The 22,511-nt window shown below is 41.6% G+C and overlaps 1 protein-coding gene across 1 annotated transcript in view; it reads left to right on the forward strand.

The window, feature by feature from the left end:
- The first annotated feature begins 382 nt into the window (after nucleotides 1–382).
- The window catches only part of TMTC4 (transmembrane O-mannosyltransferase targeting cadherins 4), a 71,551-nt gene continuing 49,422 nt past the window's right edge, over nucleotides 383–22,511 (forward strand). Inside the window, exons 1-5 of the mRNA XM_065413964.1 lie at nucleotides 383–469; nucleotides 3,192–3,407; nucleotides 9,010–9,125; nucleotides 12,271–12,487; nucleotides 16,215–16,302. Coding sequence (XP_065270036.1) covers nucleotides 3,246–3,407; nucleotides 9,010–9,125; nucleotides 12,271–12,487; nucleotides 16,215–16,302 — 583 coding nt within the window. The 5' untranslated portion in view covers nucleotides 383–469; nucleotides 3,192–3,245. The remainder of the gene's footprint in view (nucleotides 470–3,191; nucleotides 3,408–9,009; nucleotides 9,126–12,270; nucleotides 12,488–16,214; nucleotides 16,303–22,511) is intronic.

The following is a 22,511-nucleotide window of genomic DNA, read 5'->3' on the forward strand; positions in this document are numbered from 1 at the left end:
ACACACGCTGTGCCGCCGAGACAAAGGTTTTTGTGAATGAGGAACGATCTGCAAACCAGAGGGCGGCAGCCTTGTGGGCCTGCGCAATGCCGGCTGGGCGGCCGCATCTTCCCCCCACTCTCTCTCCTTGGTGTGTAGAGCAGAGCAGAGGGGTGTGGCTCAGCGCAGCTCCCCCGCTCCTGCAGCCGGGCGAGAGCCAGCTCCGCTCGCTCTCGGCCTCCCCTGTTCGCTCCGCTTCGCGTCACAGCGCCAGCCACCAATGGGCGCCGGAGGCTGCCGGGGCGGGGCGGGGAGAAGGAGGGGTGGGGACAGGCCATGGGCCAATGGGCAGTGAGGATGTTTTCAGGGGCAGACGCCGTGGCGGCCCCTCCCCCGCCCCAGCAGCTCCGGCGGCGGCACCCGGGCGCGTAGAGCGGGCAGAGTTTCGCAGCTGGGTGGGAGATGCCGCTCTGGCTCCGTCTCCTTGCAGGTAAAGCTCTGCGGGGCTCCCGGAGCAGGGCCGGGCGGTCGTGCCTGCCCCGCGTGCCGCCCGCAGGGACCAGGGCTGGTCAGGGGGGCGCTCCAGGGGGGCAGGTATCCTGTGCACCCGGTAGGTGGCTGGGCTGCGGCACGGGGCTGAACCAGGTCAGGGGCGGGGGGGTGGCTCGGCGGAGCTGGCCGGGGTGGCTCTGTACCTCGCCAGGTAGGGGGTGGGTTTGGCTCCTGACTTCTGCTGCAGTGGGCGGCGGAGGCAGCATGGAAACCTCGCCAGCGTTACGAACCACGCTACATCGTGTGTCATTCATGTGCTGCTGCTGCTCCCAGGACAAAAGAAATACACGGAGCCGCCGCAGCTACAGCTCTGAAAACGTGTGTGTGGCCAAAGCTTCCTGTACTTGCTAGTAGCGCTCTCTGCACCGGTCTCATCCCACCCTTCTCCCACTCCCCTGCTGCCGCCTTCCCCAGCAGAACAGTCCTCCTTCTTCCGGAGAGTACAGGCTCCAGAGGGCGAGCTCTCTGCGTCTGCCTTTCCCTGCTGTGGAATGGAAACTAGGATCAAGTTTCTTGATTCCCCAAACAACGCTCGTGGCCAGCTATATTCTTATAGCGGGACCATGTGTGGATATCATCGTCTGTACAATGACAGAGGCGTTCTCATGCAGGCGGAGTACTGACTCTCTGGTTTTCTTCACCTGCATAAACAACTGATTCCATCTGAGACACCACAGCCTCATTAATTCACAAATATCAGAGTAATCTGTTCTTGTTACAATGGAGTCTTGAGCTCTAGCAGTATGTTTAGATACGCTGCCAGCTAGTGGAATGTGGTGTTGCATGTAACTAAATATGCAACTTTCCTTCTACATGTAAAGGAACCCCCTATAATGATCTTTTATTAAGTGCTGTGCCACACCACACAGCAGTGAAATGGAAATATGCACTGTGACTGTACCAAAAAGAGAGCGGGTGTTGTCAGATCCCAGGTGGTATGGTCCCCTGGCATCAAGCACACAGTTGGGTCCCATTTAAACAAACAAAACATCTGTGATATATATGATTGTTTCTCCCCCCATATTCAGGGAACATGCTTGAGTGTTTAACAGTTCTGTCCCTGTAATGAAAAACCCCACAGATGGACCAATCCTATATATAGGTACTATTAAATAATGACCAATATAAATGAGAAAAATGGAAAAAAGCAGCCTGGTTAAGGGGAAACTTTCTGGGAAAGGGGAATTCTGAGCAGCTGCTGAAATCTGTTGTAATTAAGGATTTCTGTAGTGGCCATCATCATCGTATGTAAGCTGTTAGTAGCAATATATGTGCTTTCTTCTGATTAAGGGTTACAGTTTTAATCTTTCAGTAGATTGTAAACCAGAAGTGGATTACATTTGAAAATATATTTTGCTTTTAGTGGTTGGCCTATTCTGCTCTGCTAGATAGCTTCTTCTGAATCTTTCTTTCTTTCTTTCTCAGATCCATACCACTCCACACCTGTATCTCAACAGAATTGGGTACCACAATAGAGGGCTTGAGGGGGCACACCTCAAGTACCTACACAGGTTAGGAATGTGTAGACTGTTTCAAGGAACTTGTATGAGTTCCACTGGTAACACTGACAAGCTCTGCAAGCTGAACAGCTATAGAGCAAGGAACTTTATCAGTTCCATTTGCCAAGCCAGCAGAGCTTGTAAACTCCACAAGACAAAAAAATCTAGTCTTTTTCTTTCTTAAAATAAATAAAACTAGGAGATCAAATGCAAAAACCCACCACTAAGGTTCCACAGGTTAAAATCATAAAGTCAAGAAATGCAAAACTTAAGGTTTTGACAGCATTAATAAAGCAGGGTTGCAACATGTACTTACTGTTCTTTTTCCTTATTAAATATATATTTGATTATGTGCCTATTTTATCTTTGTTAGTAAGATGTGTATTATAAAATATGCATGACGTGCTGCGTGACCTAGTGAACTTTGCAGTTGGAATCTTAAGTTTGTGCTTCTCGACAAGGGTTGCCAATCCTTCAGGATTGTCCTGGAGTCTCCAGGAATTGAAGATTGTCATGTGATGAAACCTCCAGGAATCCATCCAACCCAAACTGACAACCCTATTCTTGACTGTACTTTGTTGAATACCAGTTGTAGGGCCTCATTCTTTAAGAACTCTATGCATGTGTTTCCTGTTGAAGTCCCTGTGAGTTCCACACATGGTGTCCTTGCAAACTTAGGCCCTTCATGTTGCATCAGCGCAGTTGTATTTGGGTTTATTGTGCCCTAACTGGTATTCATCATCCTCAAAAAACTTTATAAACATTTACTAATCCTCACAAGGCATGTGTTTATGAAATGGGTGGTGGTATACTTATTTGAAAAACGAAACTGAGTCCAAAAAGTAGAGTGACTTGCCCAAGGCTTTTGAGGTAGCATGTGTCAGAGTCAAGATTATAACTCGACTCTATGCTCAGACCATAGTCAACCATGCTTTTCTACTTTTCTCAAATCTGAAATATAAAATTATGTTCTAAGAGGTTTTGATAGCATTTTTTTAAATTTTCCTTTTTACCTTAATGGATTTCAGAATTACATCTCACTCGTGTAAGATGTCATGTTTTCCTATGTAAAACATGTCAGTATGATTTTCATTTCTTTAAGCAAAGCTAATGGTGTTTAAATGTAATTGTACATTTCATGATTATTTTTTTTTCTTCCAGATTTGCAGCCAACATAATGCTGGAGCTCCACACTCGAAACAAGCATTTCACAGAATGGCACAATCAGAATTTAATTTGGATCATGAAATATCATGGTTTGTGCTTCCCTCTTATTGGGCTAAAATTATTGTTGGACTCATTTCCTGCATGTGTTTTGCTAACAGCTACGATGGAGATTTTGTCTTTGATGACTCTGAAGCTATCATCAATAATAAGGTTTGTGTTTATTCTGACTTAAATTGTAGTAGAAAAAATTGATTTAAACTGATACTGCCAACTTAGTTAGGCCCCAAATTTGACCCATGCAAAATAAGAATTTTGGGTTGAATTTCTCCTTGACCCCCTCCCTTTCTTATGATGGTCATTTGTCTCTGCAAAGGGTTTTAAAAAGTAAGCCACTATTTATGTAAATAATGCACAAAAGCTATGTGTACTGTGGGTGAAATTGGCTAGATTTGCACAATGTTTGGGCCTGATCCTGAAAACACTTGTGCACATGGATGTGTGTACACGAGACTATTTATGGACCCAGTCTTATTCCCATTAAAGTCATTGGGGGTTAGATTCACAAAGGGGATTTAGGCGCCCAGTGGAATTAACGAAGTTAGGCACCCAGGCTCCCCATGCATTGTATGGAGAGAGTCAGGAACCTAAGGAAGGGATTCACAGAAATCAGCAAGCTGAGCAGGGAGTCACCTAAACTACGCAGTAGAAAATGCCAAGGAGAGGGGCAGGGCTTCATCCCGCCCCTCAAAAATGGTTAGGTCTCTTAACTGGGGATTGGAGGGAGGTGCCTTCCTCTGCTCAGGATTCACAGACATGAACCCTGTCCTGGAGTTAGATACCCAAGCCAGGTCAGTCCTTGCTTGTAGAAAAAACGGGGAGTGAGAGCCCTCCACCCCATTATTGCCAATACCCTTGCGATTAGGTTACTCACCTGGGATGTGGGAGATCTGGGTTCAAGTCCCTGTTCCAAATCAGGACAAATGGGGATTCAAACCTGAGTCTCCCACATCTCAGGTGAGTACTCTAATGACTGGGCTATTGGGTATAAGGAGACACACGCACAGCTCCAAAAAATCCTGACCAGCTCTTTCCCAGCTGTCCTTTTTTTGACCAGATCTGCTAGGTGTGCTCTGAGCAGGCCTACTGAATAGGTCCCCACATATGAGTTAGGTGGGGGAACACCTAGTCTGAGAATTCCACCAAGGTTTACGTATGGACTAGGGGACTGAGCAGCTCAGCATCATCAGGATTGAGGCTGTTTTGTGGATACTCACTAGCAAAAATTTAGGTGCCTAAGGGACTTTACCGACAAACTTAGGCACCTAGGGAATTTCAACACCTCCAAGGTTAGGCAGCAGATGAATGGGGTTTTGAGGATCTCACTGGTATCTATAATGTTGGACTTAGGTGCCTAACTACCATTTTGAGAGCCTAAATACCTTTGTGGATCTGGTCCTGGGAGTTTTACCATAGACTTCAGTGAATTCAAATTATGGTTCTTAGGATCCAGTCTAATACCCACTGAAGTCTGTGGGAGACTTTCTATTGACTCCAATGGGTGATGGATGGAAGCCAAATGGATACGGTTACTCTTGTGCAGAAGTGTTTGCAGGATGGGCTGATGGTGAGTTTCACTCAGCAAGAGTTTTCAAGGTTTTTCATAAGGTAAACCCCAGCCTAACAGAGAGAGAGAGAGAGAGAGTCTCGTGGACCATCTCACTTGTAACATTCCTGTGGCAAATACAACAATTGTTTGAGTAGAAAATATTAAGAAAGTATTTGCTTTTTTTAAAACAGTCTTCAATGCACTGCGAATCTTGTTCTTTTTTGAAAAACTATTTAGCCAATCATTGCTTACATCCCTTAGCCAGTTTTCAAGCTACATGATTTTAAAGTATAAATCCTGAAATAGATGGTTTAAGGTGTGGTCCTGTAAGATATTGAGTGTCCTCAGTTCCTGAGATGCCTCCCAAGGGGACATTTAATAACTTCCAAGAGTGGGCCCTTGGGTGGGGCCTGGCCTTATAAGAGTGGTCCTAGTCTGATCTAGGAGGTATGAGTGATAGAGGTGGTAAGAGAGGGACATAGAAGCAAAAAGAAAAGGAATAGATACAGATACTCTACTCTCTTGACACCAAAAGAATGAAGAGAAAAATGCCATAGTGGTAGCCGAAAAACCTTCTGGAAAAAATATAATCTACAGCAGGGGTCGGCAACCTTTCAGAAGTGGTGTGCCGAGTCTTCATTTATTCACTCTAATTTAAGGTTTCGCGTGCCAGTAATACATTTTAACGTTTTTAGAAGGTCTCTTTCTATAAGTCTATAATATATAACTCCACTATTGTTGTATGTAAAGTAAATAAGATTTTTAAAATGTTTAAGAAGCTTCATTTAAAATTAAATTGAAATGCAGAGCCCCCTGGCCTGGTGGCCAGGACCCGGGCAGTGTGAGTGCCACTGAAAATCAGCTCGCATGCCACCTTTGGCACATGTGCCATAGGTTGCCTACCCTTGATCTACAGTATTTTTTTCACAACAGAAAGTATAAAGGTAGCCTACTGCAATTTGCCTTTCAGCATCCCACAGAATTATCGTTGCTCAAATAAATTTGTAGTGTACTTGATAAGTCAGCCATACCCTAAGCTAGAAAAATGTTGGGTCGGGGGGAGTGTCTGCCAAATTGCAATGTAAATACATACAAAGATTATAGAATGTATTGTATTTGTAAAATGACACAACTTGCAGAACCAAATTTTCCCAGGAGATGTATTTGAAGGATAACGATGCAATTTCATTTTCTTACTGACATTTAAACCAAGGCAATGGTGGATGTAGTTTGTTTCAATGCAATTTCTACACTTGTAATCTTCCTCCACTTCTCTCCACGTTTACCTGACAAATGTTATTGTTTCAGTTTATCAACACGCACGCAAATAAAAAAGCTGTGCTAAAATTCTGGCTGCGGGCAAGGAGAAAAAACTAAATCAATTGCTTAAATAACCTCATTCTTTCTTACTTCAGCCTGCATTTGAAAATATGGAGATTTAATTTATTTCCCTATCTAAATTTTGACACATTTCTTTAGAAATTGAATGGGATTTTGGAGCCACTGGGACTTTATAATAAAGGGGCTAGATAAATATGTAGAAATATTAAATCAGTACCAAAAATGTAGAGATGAGGGATTATGAATTGGTGGGGAGGGAAAGTACCATAATAAAGGCAGGTTTTATTAAGCAAGGTACTACATGCCATATTTTATTTTTCATGTGAAATACAGCTGATGAAGGCATTCTGTGGATCTGCTGAGCCTTGCTTTGCCAGTATTTTCTTAGGTACCACACTGTGACCCTTTTGTTAACTTGCTAGCCCTCCCCCCACTTTCCTGTTTTAATGAAATATATGTTGTTAGTTGGCCCCATGCCTACCGTATCGTGGCGCATTCAGTTATTGGATTTTATTGGTGTTCAAGGCTGTTTTCCAGATGCTTCCTTGTCATTTAAAACCACTTTTTTACTGGTGCACAACAGTGATTTGTCTTTATTTATTTTTTTGGCAAAACAAATCATTGGGTTAGCAGGAATTTCAGACACAATGCATCTTTTCCGTAAGCCATTATGTGGAAGAACTGACCCTTCTTCAAGTACTGCACCCTACTGTGCATAGGCTGCTGCTAATCAAATATTTAGGGATTCCTAGGTATCCACTTTCTGTTCCAATGGAGAAAATCATACATAACTTTTCAAATAGATGCAAAGTTCTTACAGTTAAGGAAAAGCAAACCGTTCCCTTTTTTTAGTGTAATCCCGTGAAGATGAACAAACTATTTTATGTAGCTTTCTCCAAACTTCCAGTGCTTGGTGGTCAAGTTCACCACTTCTGAGCTCTGGAGAATTCAGGTCATAAGTAAATGGAATTGAATCACAAGGTATTTCTGGATATTTTGCTTTGTCTGCTTGTTTCCTACTGAAGATAAAAAATAAACTCGGATTAAATTGTGCAAACTGTTTCCTAGCTGCAGCACTTAAAGACCATGCAAGACTTTTTCTTATAGTTCACATTCTGTTTTATGAACATAATGATATTGAGTACTGTTTCTTATGGTGGTTAAAAATTTCTGTTAGCACACAACAAATATATTTTGTACCTCTTGTTATTGATACAATCTTGACATGAGAGATGGTATTCAAATTGTAATGCTTTTATTTTAAGAAATATATTAGACTTTCTGATAGCTTTACATGTTCTATATACTGACAAGTTAATAGCAAACAATTGCAATGGAATGGAAAATCAGACTGTAAGTGGCTTGCAGCGGATCATGGAGGAAGTCTGTAGCAGAGCTGAGAATTGAACTCAGGTCTCTACAGTCCGTATCCAGTGTCTTAATCACACGAACATCCTTTCTCTCAGATATAGGAATGCAGTGGAGTTGCAACCTATACATCCCTGCTGAATTCAGTGCTAAACTTGGCCCTACGTATTGTTTAATAACCCTTAGAAAGTACAGTACTTGGCTTCATGTGGTGATGGTGGAGTTTTGGGTTTTTTGGTTTGGTTTGGTTTTTTTACTACTTTGTTAGTTGAATGGGAAATAAGGTAAGCTATAATTGATTGCATCCATAGTACCCGTTCTCCTATTGAAGTTATTCTTTGGGTAGTGATATCTCACTCTTAGGTGCTCTAATGGTTTTGGATCAAACTAAGGGCACATTTTGCTTTCATTTATACCCCACAAGGTTCCACTAACATAAATCAGAGCAGAATTTGGCACGCTGTGTGTGTGGAGGAGAGGTATGGGAGCTCGGTGGAAGTAAGGTGGCCTTCTCAGTGGAGTAGCTTTATTTGATTAATATGAAGCATGTTGTGCTGCTGCACAGAAATTTCTCAGAGGGGGTGTGTGTGTGTGTGTGTGTGTATGTATGTGTGTGTTTGTATATACATATGTATACATATACAAAAACATATTTTTAAAGGGCTGCCTTTATGTCCATGTGTGTTCTTCAGATTTTCACATAATCTCCTATGGCACCATTTACAGTTGAAATAATCAAAATTGCTTCCTTATCACCTTAGTTATGAGATTAAGCAAACTGTACACTTCCATTTTGTAATTGTTTTTAAAAAGTGTGATTTTATTTTTCCTTCATGATGGTACCTAAGAAATTCCTTTCCTAACTACTACTATGAATTTTCTTGAAGAGCGGTACATAGAGGAACTTGCTGATGGGTTTGATATGTCAGAAGCAAAGAGTGCTAGTTGAGTGGTGTTATGTGAAAGTTAAGGAAGCCACCCAAAAGGATTTAAAAAAGAGCTAATCACTGGTTGCCATCTTTAGTCCTTGCTGTACATCTATCTTGCTTTCATTAATGGTTCTCCTACTGGTGCTAGTGGAAAAATGGCAATTTGCAACAGCTTGTGTTGTTCCTATTTCCAAAGATCCTATCTCTAAAATAAGATATTGTACAAAAATAAAGATATTTTAAATATATTTTACACTAGAGCTGTTGGGTCAGAACATCAACTGGTGGAAATCAGCGTCGATCCATTGAAATTCATGAAAATATGCTGATTTATGCTATATGAGGATCTAGTCCACAATAATTAAAGGAATAGAAGAGGGTATTGAAAAGGCTTGGAACTATCAATCAGGTTTCAGTAGCCAGTCACTAAAAGACTTGATAGAAAGTGTTGTCTATAAAATATGGTCATGGTGGTGCCCGTTTGCTTTGTATGTAACTGTTCTCTTTCCAACTGCTTTAACTAAACTGAAATGTTAACAATGTTGGTGCTAAACGTGTGTTCTTTCAGGACCTCAGAGCAGAAACTCCACTTGGTGACCTGTGGCATCATGACTTTTGGGGTGGCAAACTCAGCAGCAATACCAGCCACAAATCATATCGACCACTTACTGTCCTGACTTTCAGGTGAGACCTGGTGTCGTGCCCATAGTACTGGGTTTGGAGGTTTATTTTGTTAACTGACTTTTTTTGTTTTGGAAAATAAGAGACTTTGAGGGAAGTGAAATCTCTGCTGCAACTTATTTGCAGTACAGCTACTACCTTGCTTAACTCCAAAGACCTGATCGTGCAATAAGCTCCATGCAGGTGAACTCCCACATCCCACAGCTTGTTGCAGGTTCGGAACCAAAGGGTGAAATTCACCCTTATGCAGAGGGCCAGCACAAGGGATTTAATTGATACATAGACCTTGTGTTGGTGCTCTGCATAAGTGTAAGTTCTGCCCAGTAGGAAGAAAAGTGGAGTCTGGATAGATGAGAACATTATTCATAATTGTTTATATAATTAATATAAATTATATAATACCTCCTACTTAAATTTACTCCAGAGTCACGTTTAATATACCAAGAAAAGTATCCCCACCTCAGATTCTGTAATTGTCTCTTTTCTCTTTAATCACTGTAATGTCTGAGCAGCTTCCACACATTATCAGTTGAAGGTCTGAAGACCCTTCTATGATCTAAACCAGTTTTTCTCCCTTTTGCTCCATTTCTTCTTCCCTTCTTTTTCCTATGGCAAGAGGTGCTGTGATATTAAACAGTAAGAATGTAGCTAGAGAAATTTATTCATGTCACCAGAACCCTTTGGTGGAAGTAGACTGAACAGTATACATCCTGGTTGATGTATACATAGCTTTGTTCTGTTTTTTAATCTATGTGCCCAGCTTTGTGTTTATCAATCTATCTTAAGTATATATAGAACATCAATAATAGTAGCTTATAATCTAGGTGCTAAAATGCAGAGATAAGAAGTATAAAACTAAACAAAAATGGGCTCTGTTCTCATTTTCCTGGGGTTCGGTTGCATTTTGATCTCTGCCCATCTACTCTAACCTCAGCTTGACAGTTTGTTTTTTAACTGTTGACCCTGTCTCCCCCCCAATACACACAGTTTTAATATACTTTCCTGCTATATATTAATGTATCTTTGTACATATATTGTTGCTTTCTTATAATAGCTGTACTGGAGGCAGCGTGGTTCGGTGAATAGAGCACAGGTCTGGGCATCAGTAGACCTGGATTCTTTTCCCTGCTCTGCCACTGACTTGCAAAGTGATGTTGGGCAAGTCACTTTGCTTCTTTGTGCCTCTGTTTCCACTCCCAGCCTTGTTCTTGTCCATTTAGGTCATAGGCTGTTTGGGGCAAGGGCCATGGGACTTTCTCGCAATGGCTAGATTGTAGAAGTTTACAGTTTACAGTCTACGTGGGGGTGGGGCGGGGGGTGGATGTAGCTGCACTGTCCTACAAGCAGACCAAGGAGACTGAGTTCCATCCATGCTCCCTATTTGCCTGGGAAAGGAGTAAGTAACTTCACCCTTGTCATGGAGCTGCTTACTGCATGCTGTGAGCCTGGCCAGCCACTCCCCCTGGTGAGTAAAGGGGGCAGATCCAGGACTCCTCCCCACCCACTTGTTCTTAGCAGGGAGTATTGGGCAAGTATTCCCCTGCTCAATTTGTGACTCCAGCTGTAATGGTGAGAGAAGAGTCTGCATGGGACCTTACTTTCCTTTCCTCCCCTGCATGGTCAAGGAAGGGCTGTGACCATGCACTGTCGGGTCCAATCTCAGTCCAATCTAGGCACCACTGTAATACAAATACAAATAATGTAAATGTCTGGGTGTTTGAAATGCCTATTACAGGCTTCCATATATTACATAAAACATACATTATAAAATTATTCCTTTCCTCCTGCGGCCTCTGAGGCTCATTCTGACTCCAATAACACCCTGGTTAATTTAAACAGAAAACGTACGCACAAGTATTTAAAAATCTGAAACCGTAGAGGAGCACGTGGAGGTAGCCAGTAAAATGCTATTTCCTCAAGCAAGAAATTGGCCTTCCCTAACCTCCCTTAAGACTTTGCTTTTATGTGTATTACACATTTATAACAGGTTAGATCATCCTAATGAACTCCACTTACGCCAGATGCAGGTTGGCTAGACATACTAGGTGAAATCCATTATCTAAGTTAAGTTTCTGTATGTTTTTAGCATATTGCTTGTATTATACAGAAAATTGTGGTACACTTTTTCCCCTTCAGCTTTCCTACCCAGAATAAGCTCCTACACTGGACCTTTATCCAAACAGCCTGACCAGTACTAATTCCCTCTCACACCTCTCCAGCCTACTTTCCTGACCTCTTTCCACCCACACTCCCATTCCTTGTCCCCAAAAGAATGCTGCTTCCACATACACCCTTTAAATAATAATAATTTATGTTGTGCCTTTTCCTTGTGCAAAATCCCAAAGTACATCACTTAACTGTATGTGTAGAGCACCACTGAAATGCAGCCACCACTGGGGTGGAGAGTGAAAACCCAGCAGTGGGCCATACACACTGGAAAAATTTTGGCCAAAGATCCTATGACAAATCTTTAAAAAAACAAACAAACAAACAAACAAAAAAACAAAGCTTCATGGGGTCTTTAGTGTCTATGCAAGTCAGTTAAGACCTCAGTGTGTGAGTGATGTGGACTTTTTTTTTTAAACATTTATTTTAAGGTATAATCTGAAAGAACAGTCTCATCTTGCACCATCCTTCCTGCTTGCACCCCCAGGAACATTCATGTGCACACACTATCTCTGAAGTTCAAAGATGCCCTCCAGCAGATTGGGCTGCTTTTCTGCAGGACTCTCCAACTTTCTAATTTTACACAGGGTTGTGTCCCAGAGCACTATTATAACATGCAACTTTAAAGTTATGGCACCAACTGAGAAGCAGCCACAGTCGCTGTTTCCCATTTGGGATCTTGTAAAGGTAGTGGTGGTGGTGCAAATTGGCACTGGTGTGAGGGTATGGGTGTTATTCTGTAGGGAAATCCTCTGTTTGGGAAAGGATCAGGGCCTGGTAGCTGCAGGCTAGGAGCCTACAGGGATGTTTGGAGATACACCCACCTTACCATGGTTCTGTTAGATATTATTTAAAATGTACTTTTAATATTAAGCTTCTCGTGCAAAGGCTATTTCTCTTTCTTCAGGAGTGTTTAGTTTTTCTTTGTGTGTCTCCAAGCTCTCCTCTGACTCTTAATCTCAATGTTTTTGTTTTTATGTAGAATTAATTACCTTTTTGCTGGAGGCTTTCACCCAGTGGGTTTTCATGTCATCAATATAATACTGCATTGTGCTATCTCTGTATTAATGGTTGATGTCTTCTCGATATTATTGGGTGGGCTGCAATACAGCAGTAAAGGAAGAAGGCTAAACCTTGCTCCAAAAGCATCTCTTCTAGCTGCTTCACTGTTTGCTGTGCATCCAGTGCATACTGAATGTGTAAGTACCTAATACTTAGATCTTTGTATAATGTTTTAGATCTCCAGAGTTCCTGACCAACACTAATTAATCTTGGAACACTCTTATAAGTTACACACTGTATCTGTCATTACTACACAGAGTATCTATTATTACAGTTTTGCACGTATTACATTGAGAATCATGTAATATTATGGTTAATACGCTCACAAGTTAGTGATTCTTCAGAGCAAGTCACTATTTAGGACAAAAAAAGTACAATAATTAAACACTATTGTTTCAGGCCATCCATCTTTAGTTAGTGGATAAAGAATACATTGCTGGACATGCTATCTCATGAACAGTAGAGGAGAGGCATGAATAAACTGCATGCAAGGGCTTAATCACGGTTAATTCCTTTTTTTGCTTTACATAAACTGGAATCTCAACTAGGGGCAGGGAGGTTATGGCCTCTGTTTTTGGCACTGGTGCAGCAACTGCTGGAACACAGTGTCCAATTCTGGTGCTTGTAGTTCAAAAAATATGTTGATAAATTACAGAGGGTTCTGAAGTGAGCCATGCTAGTGATTAAAGGAATGGAAAACCAGTCATATGGCGATAGACGCAAGAGCTCAATCTATTTAGTTTAACAAAGAGAAGGTTAAGGGACTGACTTGATTAGTCTGCAATAAAAATACAAAACAAAAATTTGATAGCGGGCACTTTAATCTAGCAGAAAAAGGAATAACAAAGTCCAGTGGCTGAAAGTTGAAGCTAGATAAATTCAGACTGAACTAAGGTGCACGTTTTTAACAGTGAGGGTCAATAACCATCGGAACAATTAACCAAGAGTTTTGTTGGATTCTCCATTAATGGGAATATTTTAATTAAAAACTGAATGTTTTTCTAAAAGATAGGCTTTAGTTCAACAGTAGTTATTGGACTTAAGGAGGAATTAATTCAAGGAAGTCTTATAGCCTGTGTTAGGCAAGAGGTCAGATTAGATAATCACAAATGGCCCCTTCTGACCTTAAAATTCATGAATAATCATAATCCAGCAGGAGGCATTTTAACTGCCTTTCCATTGTAAATTACCAAAGAGTTTTCATTCTAACGTTCAGTCTCTGCCCTAGTGCTCTTAAGTTTGGTGCACATTATTTTCCATACATAGCAAAGGAATTTACTCCACCACTTGAGCCAGATCCTTGGCCCTGCTCCATCCCTTTTGCGCAATGCTGATGGTGAAAAAGAAAGGGACCCCTATATTAAACAGCCTGCTGGGGAATTGCTGTTGTGCAGGGGGATCCTTATGTACAGAGCTCTACATCAGGCTTTCCTGTCCCCCACCCTTAGTAAGGAGTGTGACCAGAGCATTCTGCATTTCAGCAATCTAGAGAACCATGGCTACCAGTGTAAAGTTACGTGAGGGTGAAAACTGCTCTTGGTTGTCCCAAAGACCAGATGTAGGGCAAAAAGGTGGTGGAGAGTGCAGCTTCTGTGCACCTGGGAATCCGTGAAATCTCAGTGCAGCCTGAACAATAGAATTACTACCTAGTCCTTGATGATATAAACTGTTACATATATTTGTTTAAATTGGGCTCTAAATGTTACTAAGGCCCCAATTCTGCAAACTAATCTGCATGGGCTCAGGGGGTCTGTTTGTGTATATGAGCTTGCAGGATTGGGAACTATAAAATTTGTTTATATTTTGGAAAGAAGAACCTAGCGTGCTGAAAATAAACATGCCTTTTCTAAGATCAGATGGTGCACAGATGTACTTAATCTGCTAAACAATGAATTGTAAATCTTTTACACTCAATATTTTTAACTGTAACAATCAAGACATTGTGTGCTTCCAGCAGCACATACATGCATGCGTTTCTCACTCCTCAAATAGCACCTCCCAGGAGGCTGAAAACTCAGTTGCTTTGAAATCATGACAACCCGTCTCTAAAATTAGATGGCATGTTTTGACATATAACTGTGAAGAGTTTCAGTTTCCTGTTTTGATTTTTGGTATGTTCAAAAACAAGGAATTTTAAAGCTTTCATATGTAAAATGGATATTGAAAAGTTTAGTCTTGGTAATGTCTGAAGATAAAATTTGTTATGTCAGTATGATTTTTCTGAGTAGCAGGTAAGTACTTCTGCTGTATAGTTTTGTCTTTTAAAAAAAAAACAAAAAATGTGTTGAATTCTTCCTGTTCAAACATGAGTGATTAAAATATTACCTATTGCATGGAACTTTGATAGCTAGTTTGATCATAAAATTAAAACTCTGTGTGTTGCCTTGAGACCAGAGGCTATGGGCCTGATCCTGCGCCTCTGTCTTACACAAGGAGTGCTGTTGAAGTCAATGAGACAATAGGTATTAGAGGACCAGGCCCTTTGCTGTAACACATTGATGTTTATTTCTAGAATTGATTCTTTTACGTCATTAGCTGATAACAGTTCCTGAAACAAAACAACACTTTGACTTTCACCTTCAAAGCGCATTACAGCCATTGAGTTAATCCTCACAACACCCTTATGAGGTAGAGAAATACTATTATCCTTAATTTACAGATAGAGAAACTGAGGCAGGGGTTAAGTGGCTTGTCCAAAGCCACACCAGGGGTTCTTTCAGATCTGGAATTAGAATTCAGCAGTTTCTTCCCCAAAGGCCTGAATTAAAAGCTCATTTGAAATCGGGGGGATCTTTCCATTGACTTCAGTGGGTTTTCGATCAGTCCCCTGGTCCTGCACTCAAACCACTAGACCTTTCAGCCCTCAAAAATTCTATTTAAGTGATGCAGTTTACTCATGTCAGAGTAGCACAGCCTTGCTCCAGAGTCTGCATTTCACTCTGAACCCTGTGCTTTGCCCAAGAGAAGACTAGAGAACTCCAGTGAGGCAAGTGGGGGAGGAATTCACCTCTTTCCACTCCTCAAAAAATGGCAGAGCAGCAGCATAGCCTGAGTAGCCTCTGTAGTCCTTGAGTCCCCTCCCTAAATAAGGGGGTGAGGAGGAGAACTGGTGGGTCCAATCCTATTTCCAAAGATCTATGCTGCTCCAGAGGCTCCAGCAAAATTGGGCTTCAGCACTTTGGCTTGAGCCAAACCTGCTGAAGTCACTGGAAGGACTCCAGGGTTTTGGATCCCGATCTACAGGTGCAGACCCCCTGCCTGGGTTCTCCCCCCAACATAGCAGAACTGTTAGTGAGACTAGGTGATTCTTTGGAAGGTACCCCACATGTAACTGATTCAGATTATATAAAAAGTGTGTGTAGAGATTGGGGGAAGATCTTTAGGCCTCTTTCACCCTCTCCCTTCAGCTGTAATATGTACTCTTCTGAAAGCTGAGATTCTTTCAATTTCTGGTTTGAGGTTCCACAGCTGTAGGTTTGCTAGGGCCCAAAAGTTGTCCAAGAATTATACAAATATACAGCCTGATCCATGACAGTCTTTTCATTTACCTGAATAGGCTTTGGATCACACCCACAATTCCCCCCCCCTTTTTTTTTAAATATTAGTAAATTTTCAGTGAGTAAAAGCCAAACCATCTACCGGCTTCTTCTGTCGACAAACAAATATTCCTCCCAAATCAGGGAAAATGCCCATGGTCTTATGAAGTTTATTAAAACAATTTACAGGAATGAAAGTGACACAAAATGATATGTCCATTTCATATTTTCAGTTAATTATATTTCTACGTTTCCTCACGTATTATCAAAAATATTTTTTAAAGAAAAAACAAAAAGTAAATCCTTTTTTCTTTTTCTTTTTTCAAAGGTTGCAGGGATTGTTGGCAGAGCAGACCTGCTGTGTGCCCTGTTCTTTTTGTTGTCTTTCCTTGGCTATTGTAAAGCCTTTAGAGAAAGTAAGCATTATGTTTGCCTCTTTTATGTAATTATTTTATTCACAGCCTCTGTAAAGTACAGTAAACTAAACCATCAACTTGTCATGAGCTATTTTTACTGCTGTTTAAATTATCAGGAAATACAGAAGATCTGTTTTAACAGGTACATGCCACTAGAGGAAATGAGAAACTCTATACCTGACTCCTGTTGTACATTAGAGAGACATTTTATGTAAAAGGTTTGTTTTGTAACAGGGCTTATTTTTTATGAACATAAAGGAATAAATCAGTTTAAACCGATACATCTCTGGGTATAAATTGACAGGCTGACTTTCCTATCTTAATCTTTTTGGCATGCTTGTCAACATGCTGGGATTGTTTACACTAGAATGAACTTTATAAGCCCTACTTGTATTTTAATATACAGCCAAGTCCCGCTCACTTTACTTACGTGACTAGTCCCTCTGAATTCAGTGGAAGTGCTTGTGCATTTACCCCCTTTTTGACCCAAGCAGTTAATTAAGGTTCAGAGTCCTGGAAATATTCCATTTGGGAGAAAAGGTTGATGATGGAGTCTATTTTTTTTGATGCAACGTTGGTACATGCCTTATAAATAAACAAATCCTGCTTGTCCAAATGCAGGAGGAGCCAAAGGCAAAAGGAGAAGTTTCTTAGCTTACAGGCCCAAGCTTATTGTCAGCCAGCATCCTGATCCAGACTACTATTACTCTTGGGGTCATACCATGCTTACAGTCTTCACCTTGGATTTCTTCAGGTGCTCTCTCTCTCTTTCTGGTCCTGTTTTGCCTTCTCTCTCACGTACACTCTCCCCTTACGCAAAACAATACTCAGCAAAACTCCCTGTACTCTTACAATCCAGGACTCCTGTGCAGGTTCCTATAACCCTTTTTTCTTAGCTCCAGGTTTGTGATTAATATATCATTACAGTTATGTTAATTGATGGGTGCAAATGCACCCTCCAATCTCAAAGTTTTTACTCAAGTTAGAACAAGGTTTCAGCAAGCCCATAACATGTTTAAGGTGTACTCAATTTGGCCCATAGGCTTTAGTTCACATCACCTGTATTATTTTAACATGCATAGACCTTTCAGAGATACTCTTCCAAGCGAGCTCTGCTGTGGTATTTGATCTGAAAGTAATTTGGTGGTACAGATACTTTGCTTTGAGAAAATATCTTGGGGCCCTATTTAACAGAGGTGTCTAAAAGAATACATTAATGTCTGATTATGAAGTTATACATATGTGTACAGAGCATTGAAAATCTGGCTATAGCATCTTAATGTGCCTCTGTCAGAAATGTGGGTGGGGTTAAGGCCCTATTTAGTGGCTCTGTGAGTGCGGTGGTAGAAGAACTTTGTTATAATACTTCTCTAAGATATGATAGACTACTGGCCACTTAAATGATTTTTAATGGCTGCTGTTCACTTCTAAATGTTTGTGTAGCTGGTGACTATGCCAACTAAACTGAGCTTAATCAGGAAACTCTACACCATCACTCTCACAATAAATAGTCCAGACACCATCTTGTATTTTCTGTTTACTTCTCTCGCTACATATTTGTGTCAGGAAAGGTCATTGGAGGTTTTTAAAAACAAGTTAGACAAACACCTGTCAGGGATGGTCTAGGTGTACTTAATCCTGCCTTTGTGTGGGGGGATGGAGTAGATGACCTCTTGAGGTCCCTTCCAGATCTACATTTATGTGATTCGATATGCTATATTTCCCTGCAATCACTCTGTACTAAATCAAATAAATTAAAGACAACTTTGTGCATGCAATAAGACCCTATATGAGACTTGTCTGCCAGTTTGTTGATGCTGGTAGATATGTGGCAGAGGTAGAACGCCACTAGAAGAACACAGGAACAAAAAATTAGCATGACTCTTGGAGACTTTAAAATAACAATTTTACTATGATGAGTAGACTGAAAATTATTGAAAAGAATGTTTAGGCTCTGATCCTACGTATTCTGAATATTTGTGCAATACAAAAAGACTAGCCAGGCTGTTTTAAGAAGCCTTGGTTACTTTATTAGCCACCTTGTGCAGAAACCTCTGCCAGCGATGTAGTGGGGGAACCCTTCATTGTGTAGAGGGTATTCAGAGTACTGCTTGGACAATCTATTGGAAACGAATTGCAGACAACTGTCTTTATGGTACTACTGACAGGAGAAAGGAAAAAAAAGTAAAGCTGGAGAAAAATTCCATGAAAGAAACAGTATCATCTTTCCTTAACCTCATCCTTGTCCCTTGAGGTCAGAAGATGGGAACTCTGTTTTCTGAAGCAATGTCTTGCGGTGGCTATGGGGCTAATCTTTGAAAATGCTGACTCTTGTGCTTTTAGTGGGATAGATGTGGCATTACATCAATACTAGTGACCTTCTAAGAATATTCAACGTTAACAGATACAGTTAGTCTTTATTAAGCTGGTTTATCAGGGAAAGCCCAATCTGCCTGCCTTTTATCTTCCAGGCCAATTCAGCTCTCCCAAAGTTTATACTGGCCCTCACCATACCACCTTTGGCACTGTTTGGGGAAAGCAATCAAGGCTTTCTTCATGCCCAAGAATTGTATCCAAGCTTTCTGCTCATGGCTCTCCCGAAATCTGAATTCAGTTGCCTTCTCCTAGGAGCCTTTCGTAACTGCCTCAGCTCATGCATCACAGATTCAGTCTGGGGAGTCATAAATGAGGGAATATTTGTTAAAGATGTAGTGAGATACTGTGGAATGCAGTAGCAGGCTGCATGGAAGTTGGCAGGAGGAGCACAGGTGCAGGAGGGTGCTCCCCCCACCAGGTTACACACACATTGGCACAGGCTGGTTCTGCTCTTAAAGCGGAGTTCTAGTCTGAAAAGTGACTGTAAAATGCCCACTGTATGCTTTGGTGTTTGACTGACTTTCAGAACAAATGTAGTTTTTGTAAGGAAAAAGATGTGGGTTCCACTTCTCCCCCACCAAATATCCCTGCAAACTCAGCCTCCTTAGACTCAAGCTGGGTTCCTTCTTTCCACACACCTTCGCCAGTAATAAAGATGACCCAATTAGGCCCTCGGTGATACTTGTGGACCCATTGCCTTAGTGGGTTTTCACACTGATCAGAGTCTGAACAATTCTGCTGATATGCCAGCTGCACAACTGAGTGTGTACCCTGGGGGTCAGGCACACTTGTGCAGCCGGCACTTTAGTGTCCACTGCAGTGTCCTCGCTTCTTTTTTTAAGAGAGAGAGCTAGCGTACAGCTAGTGCTGCAGCTGAACTGCAGATCACACCGCTGGCCGCAGTATAGATGTCCCCTTAACTGTGGTGGTTCTGCAGGGCATGCAGGAGTAAAAAGCCATAAAAACATTTTTTTTTGTCTCCAAGGTAAGCACATACGACTGAATATTTAGAAAGAACAGACCTGTTAAGCAATAAGGTGTCTTTTTTACATTTTTGGGAGTCAGACCTGAAAAGGTCCAGAGAGGGAGCTGGCACTGCCTGGGAGGGATGAAGTATTGAAGCTGTTCCAGGGGTGCGGGAAAGTAGGAGAAGTTGTCAACCTGGAAAACTTTCAGGAAAGAAGAATGTTTTTTGCAGTTTATATTCTAGCACGCTTGTCTAGTTTTGTTTACTTGTGACTTTTGTCTGGATTGTCGAACAGACAGACTCTGTTTTAACTGGAGCCTTTTGTATTATATTTAAGAAAAATGCATCAGGATATAGGGTATAATTATGTCTTGTGTGTCCCGGCTCTAAATTTCTCTTACTCCCTTTTCATGGTATTTGATGTCACTAGAACTCCTCCATAGAATATCATTATATTTGCATGGCTACTAATCCATTTTCTCATTCTCTCCCTCTATTTTAAAACACATTTATCTGGGACTGAAAATCTACTCTGGCTTTTGGAAAAAGCAAGAGCTGACAACTGTTTGGATATAGTAGATCCTGTAAGACCGTTGTAAATTATTGACTTTAAGTTGGTTGAATTTTAATACACTGTACTTAGGGGAATTAATAAAGAGATCTATAATGTTCATCCTGCCTTGCTTTGTCCTCAGCCCTGTAATCAATCCTGTTGTGGGTGTTTTGCTCTGTGGATTTGTGATAATTGTGGGATGATATTAACTTGAGATTCACTGCATGTGAATAATATTTGACCAAGATATTAACCAAAGGATCGTACACTTCGTTCCTATATTGTGCACATGCTAAAAGTGACTTTGTTCTGCTTTTGCTTTTTATTCAAAGTTTAAAGTTTCTGGTTAATATTCTTTTCCACCCACGTCTTACTGTCTTTAATGTGGTATAACATTCAAAGTAAAGTAGAGTGATATGCATTTGCGTGGTTCTACTACTCATATTTTGTTTAGATTGGAAATATTCATCTCTTCTATGTGAAGATTACCTTTATAGTATTGAAGCAGACTCTGTGAACTATTTCTGTTAGTTGTTTTGCAGTTGGCAGATGACTGTTCTTTTGCCATTAAACACTTGGGGCCTGATTTTTCAGAGGGGTGTGTGTGTGCGCAGTTCATGTGTCTGCACATCAGGTGTCTCCTATGTGCATGGCTAATTTTGAAAATCTCAGCCTTGTTTTATTTCTCCTCTTCCTGTCTAAAATAATGGTGTAGCTTTTCTATGTAGTATGAAATGAGTGGCGCATGTCTCCCCTGACCTGGTTGTAGGTGAATGATAGATAGGGCTCCATATCTGTCACAGATTCCATGACTTTCCGCAACCTCTGTGACATCTGCAGCGGCCAGTGTGGCTGACCCTAGGGCTGGCCCCAGGGACCACCCAAGCAACAGCCGCGGTGGTGGGAGTAGCTGTAGCTCAGCGGCTCCCGGCAGCGGCCCCGGGGGTGGCCAGAGCAGCAGCAGCGGTTGGGTGGCTCTGGGGGCAGTTGGAGAAGCCGCTGCTCAGTGGCCCCTGGCAGCTGGTGCTGCTGTCCCTGTCTCTTCCTCCCCCCCACCCCCCAAGCAGCAGGCCTCCTCTGGCCCCCCAGAGCAGCGCGCACCCCCCCCCCCAACTAAGATTTAATCAGGGGTATTTATAGTACAAGTCCTGGATAGGGCATGGGCGATGAATTTTTGTTTATTGCCCATGACCTGAACTTTTACTTTTACGAAAAATACACATGACTAAATCGCAGCCTTAGTGATAGATGAAGTGATCCCCTTGTAGAGCAGTTTACGTTTATATACTTAGATTAGGGATTCTTGGGATACACAGATCCATTAGGACCTCAAAAGGCAATGGCACTCCCTGCTCTAGTTTAGTCACTAAGGGTATGTCCATACTCTGAGCTGGAGGTGCAAGTCCCACTCAAGAAGATGTACTCGCCCTAGCACTTATCGCACTAGCGTGCTAACAAGAGAGCGTAGCTGCGGCAGCAGAGCAGGTTAGCTGCACTGAGCACGCGTGCAGTTTCTTGGATGAGTACATGATATGGGCGGCTAGCTCGTGCTGCTGTGGCTACATTCTATTTTTAGCGCATTAGCTTGATGAGCACTAATGTGAGTGTGTCTGCTTGAGCTGGAAATCACCCTCTGCCCCCAGCTCAAAGTGTAGATGTCCTAAGAATATGTAGCTGAACTGAACAGCAGTGCTAGATGGAGCCAAAGAACTGGAGATGAATGAAGAGGTCTTGGTCTTAGGAAATTTGAGGTTAAATTCCAATTGCAGATACTATCCTGGTCTCTTTGGACCAGTGAGTTCTTACCTCAGGTCTCTGAAACTGAAGGGAAAGTCGCCTAAATCAGTCTGCTGAGACTTGTGTAATGGAGCTTGAAAATGGACAGGTCTTTTCTTGAGAAAGGAAAGAAGGAAACTACACATGGTAACCAGAGGGCTGTGGGTTGTTTTATGTAGTTGGGTCATGCACTCTACATTAGTGGTCCCAAAGTTTTATATTGGTGACCCTTTTCACACAACAAGCCTCTGAGTGCAATCCCCTTTATAAATTAAAACACTTCTTTTTATATTTAACACTATTATAAATGTTGGAGGTGAAGTGGGGCTTGGGGATGGAGGCTGACAGCTCGTGATCCCCTGAGGTGTCATGACCCCCAGTTTGAGAACCCCTGCTCTAGATGATACTTTCTTCCTTGTTTGGTTGGCCAATCCAAAACCTGAGTGGCTTATTGGTTCAGGACATTGCTTAACTTTTTTTCTCTTGTTGAACCATAATAATAAATGTGAGGTCTCTCCAAAAGAGAAGAGTTAACTT

The sequence above is a fragment of the Emys orbicularis genome, chromosome 1 (assembly GCF_028017835.1).
Source record: "Emys orbicularis isolate rEmyOrb1 chromosome 1, rEmyOrb1.hap1, whole genome shotgun sequence".
Classification (NCBI taxonomy): Eukaryota; Metazoa; Chordata; order Testudines; family Emydidae; genus Emys; species Emys orbicularis.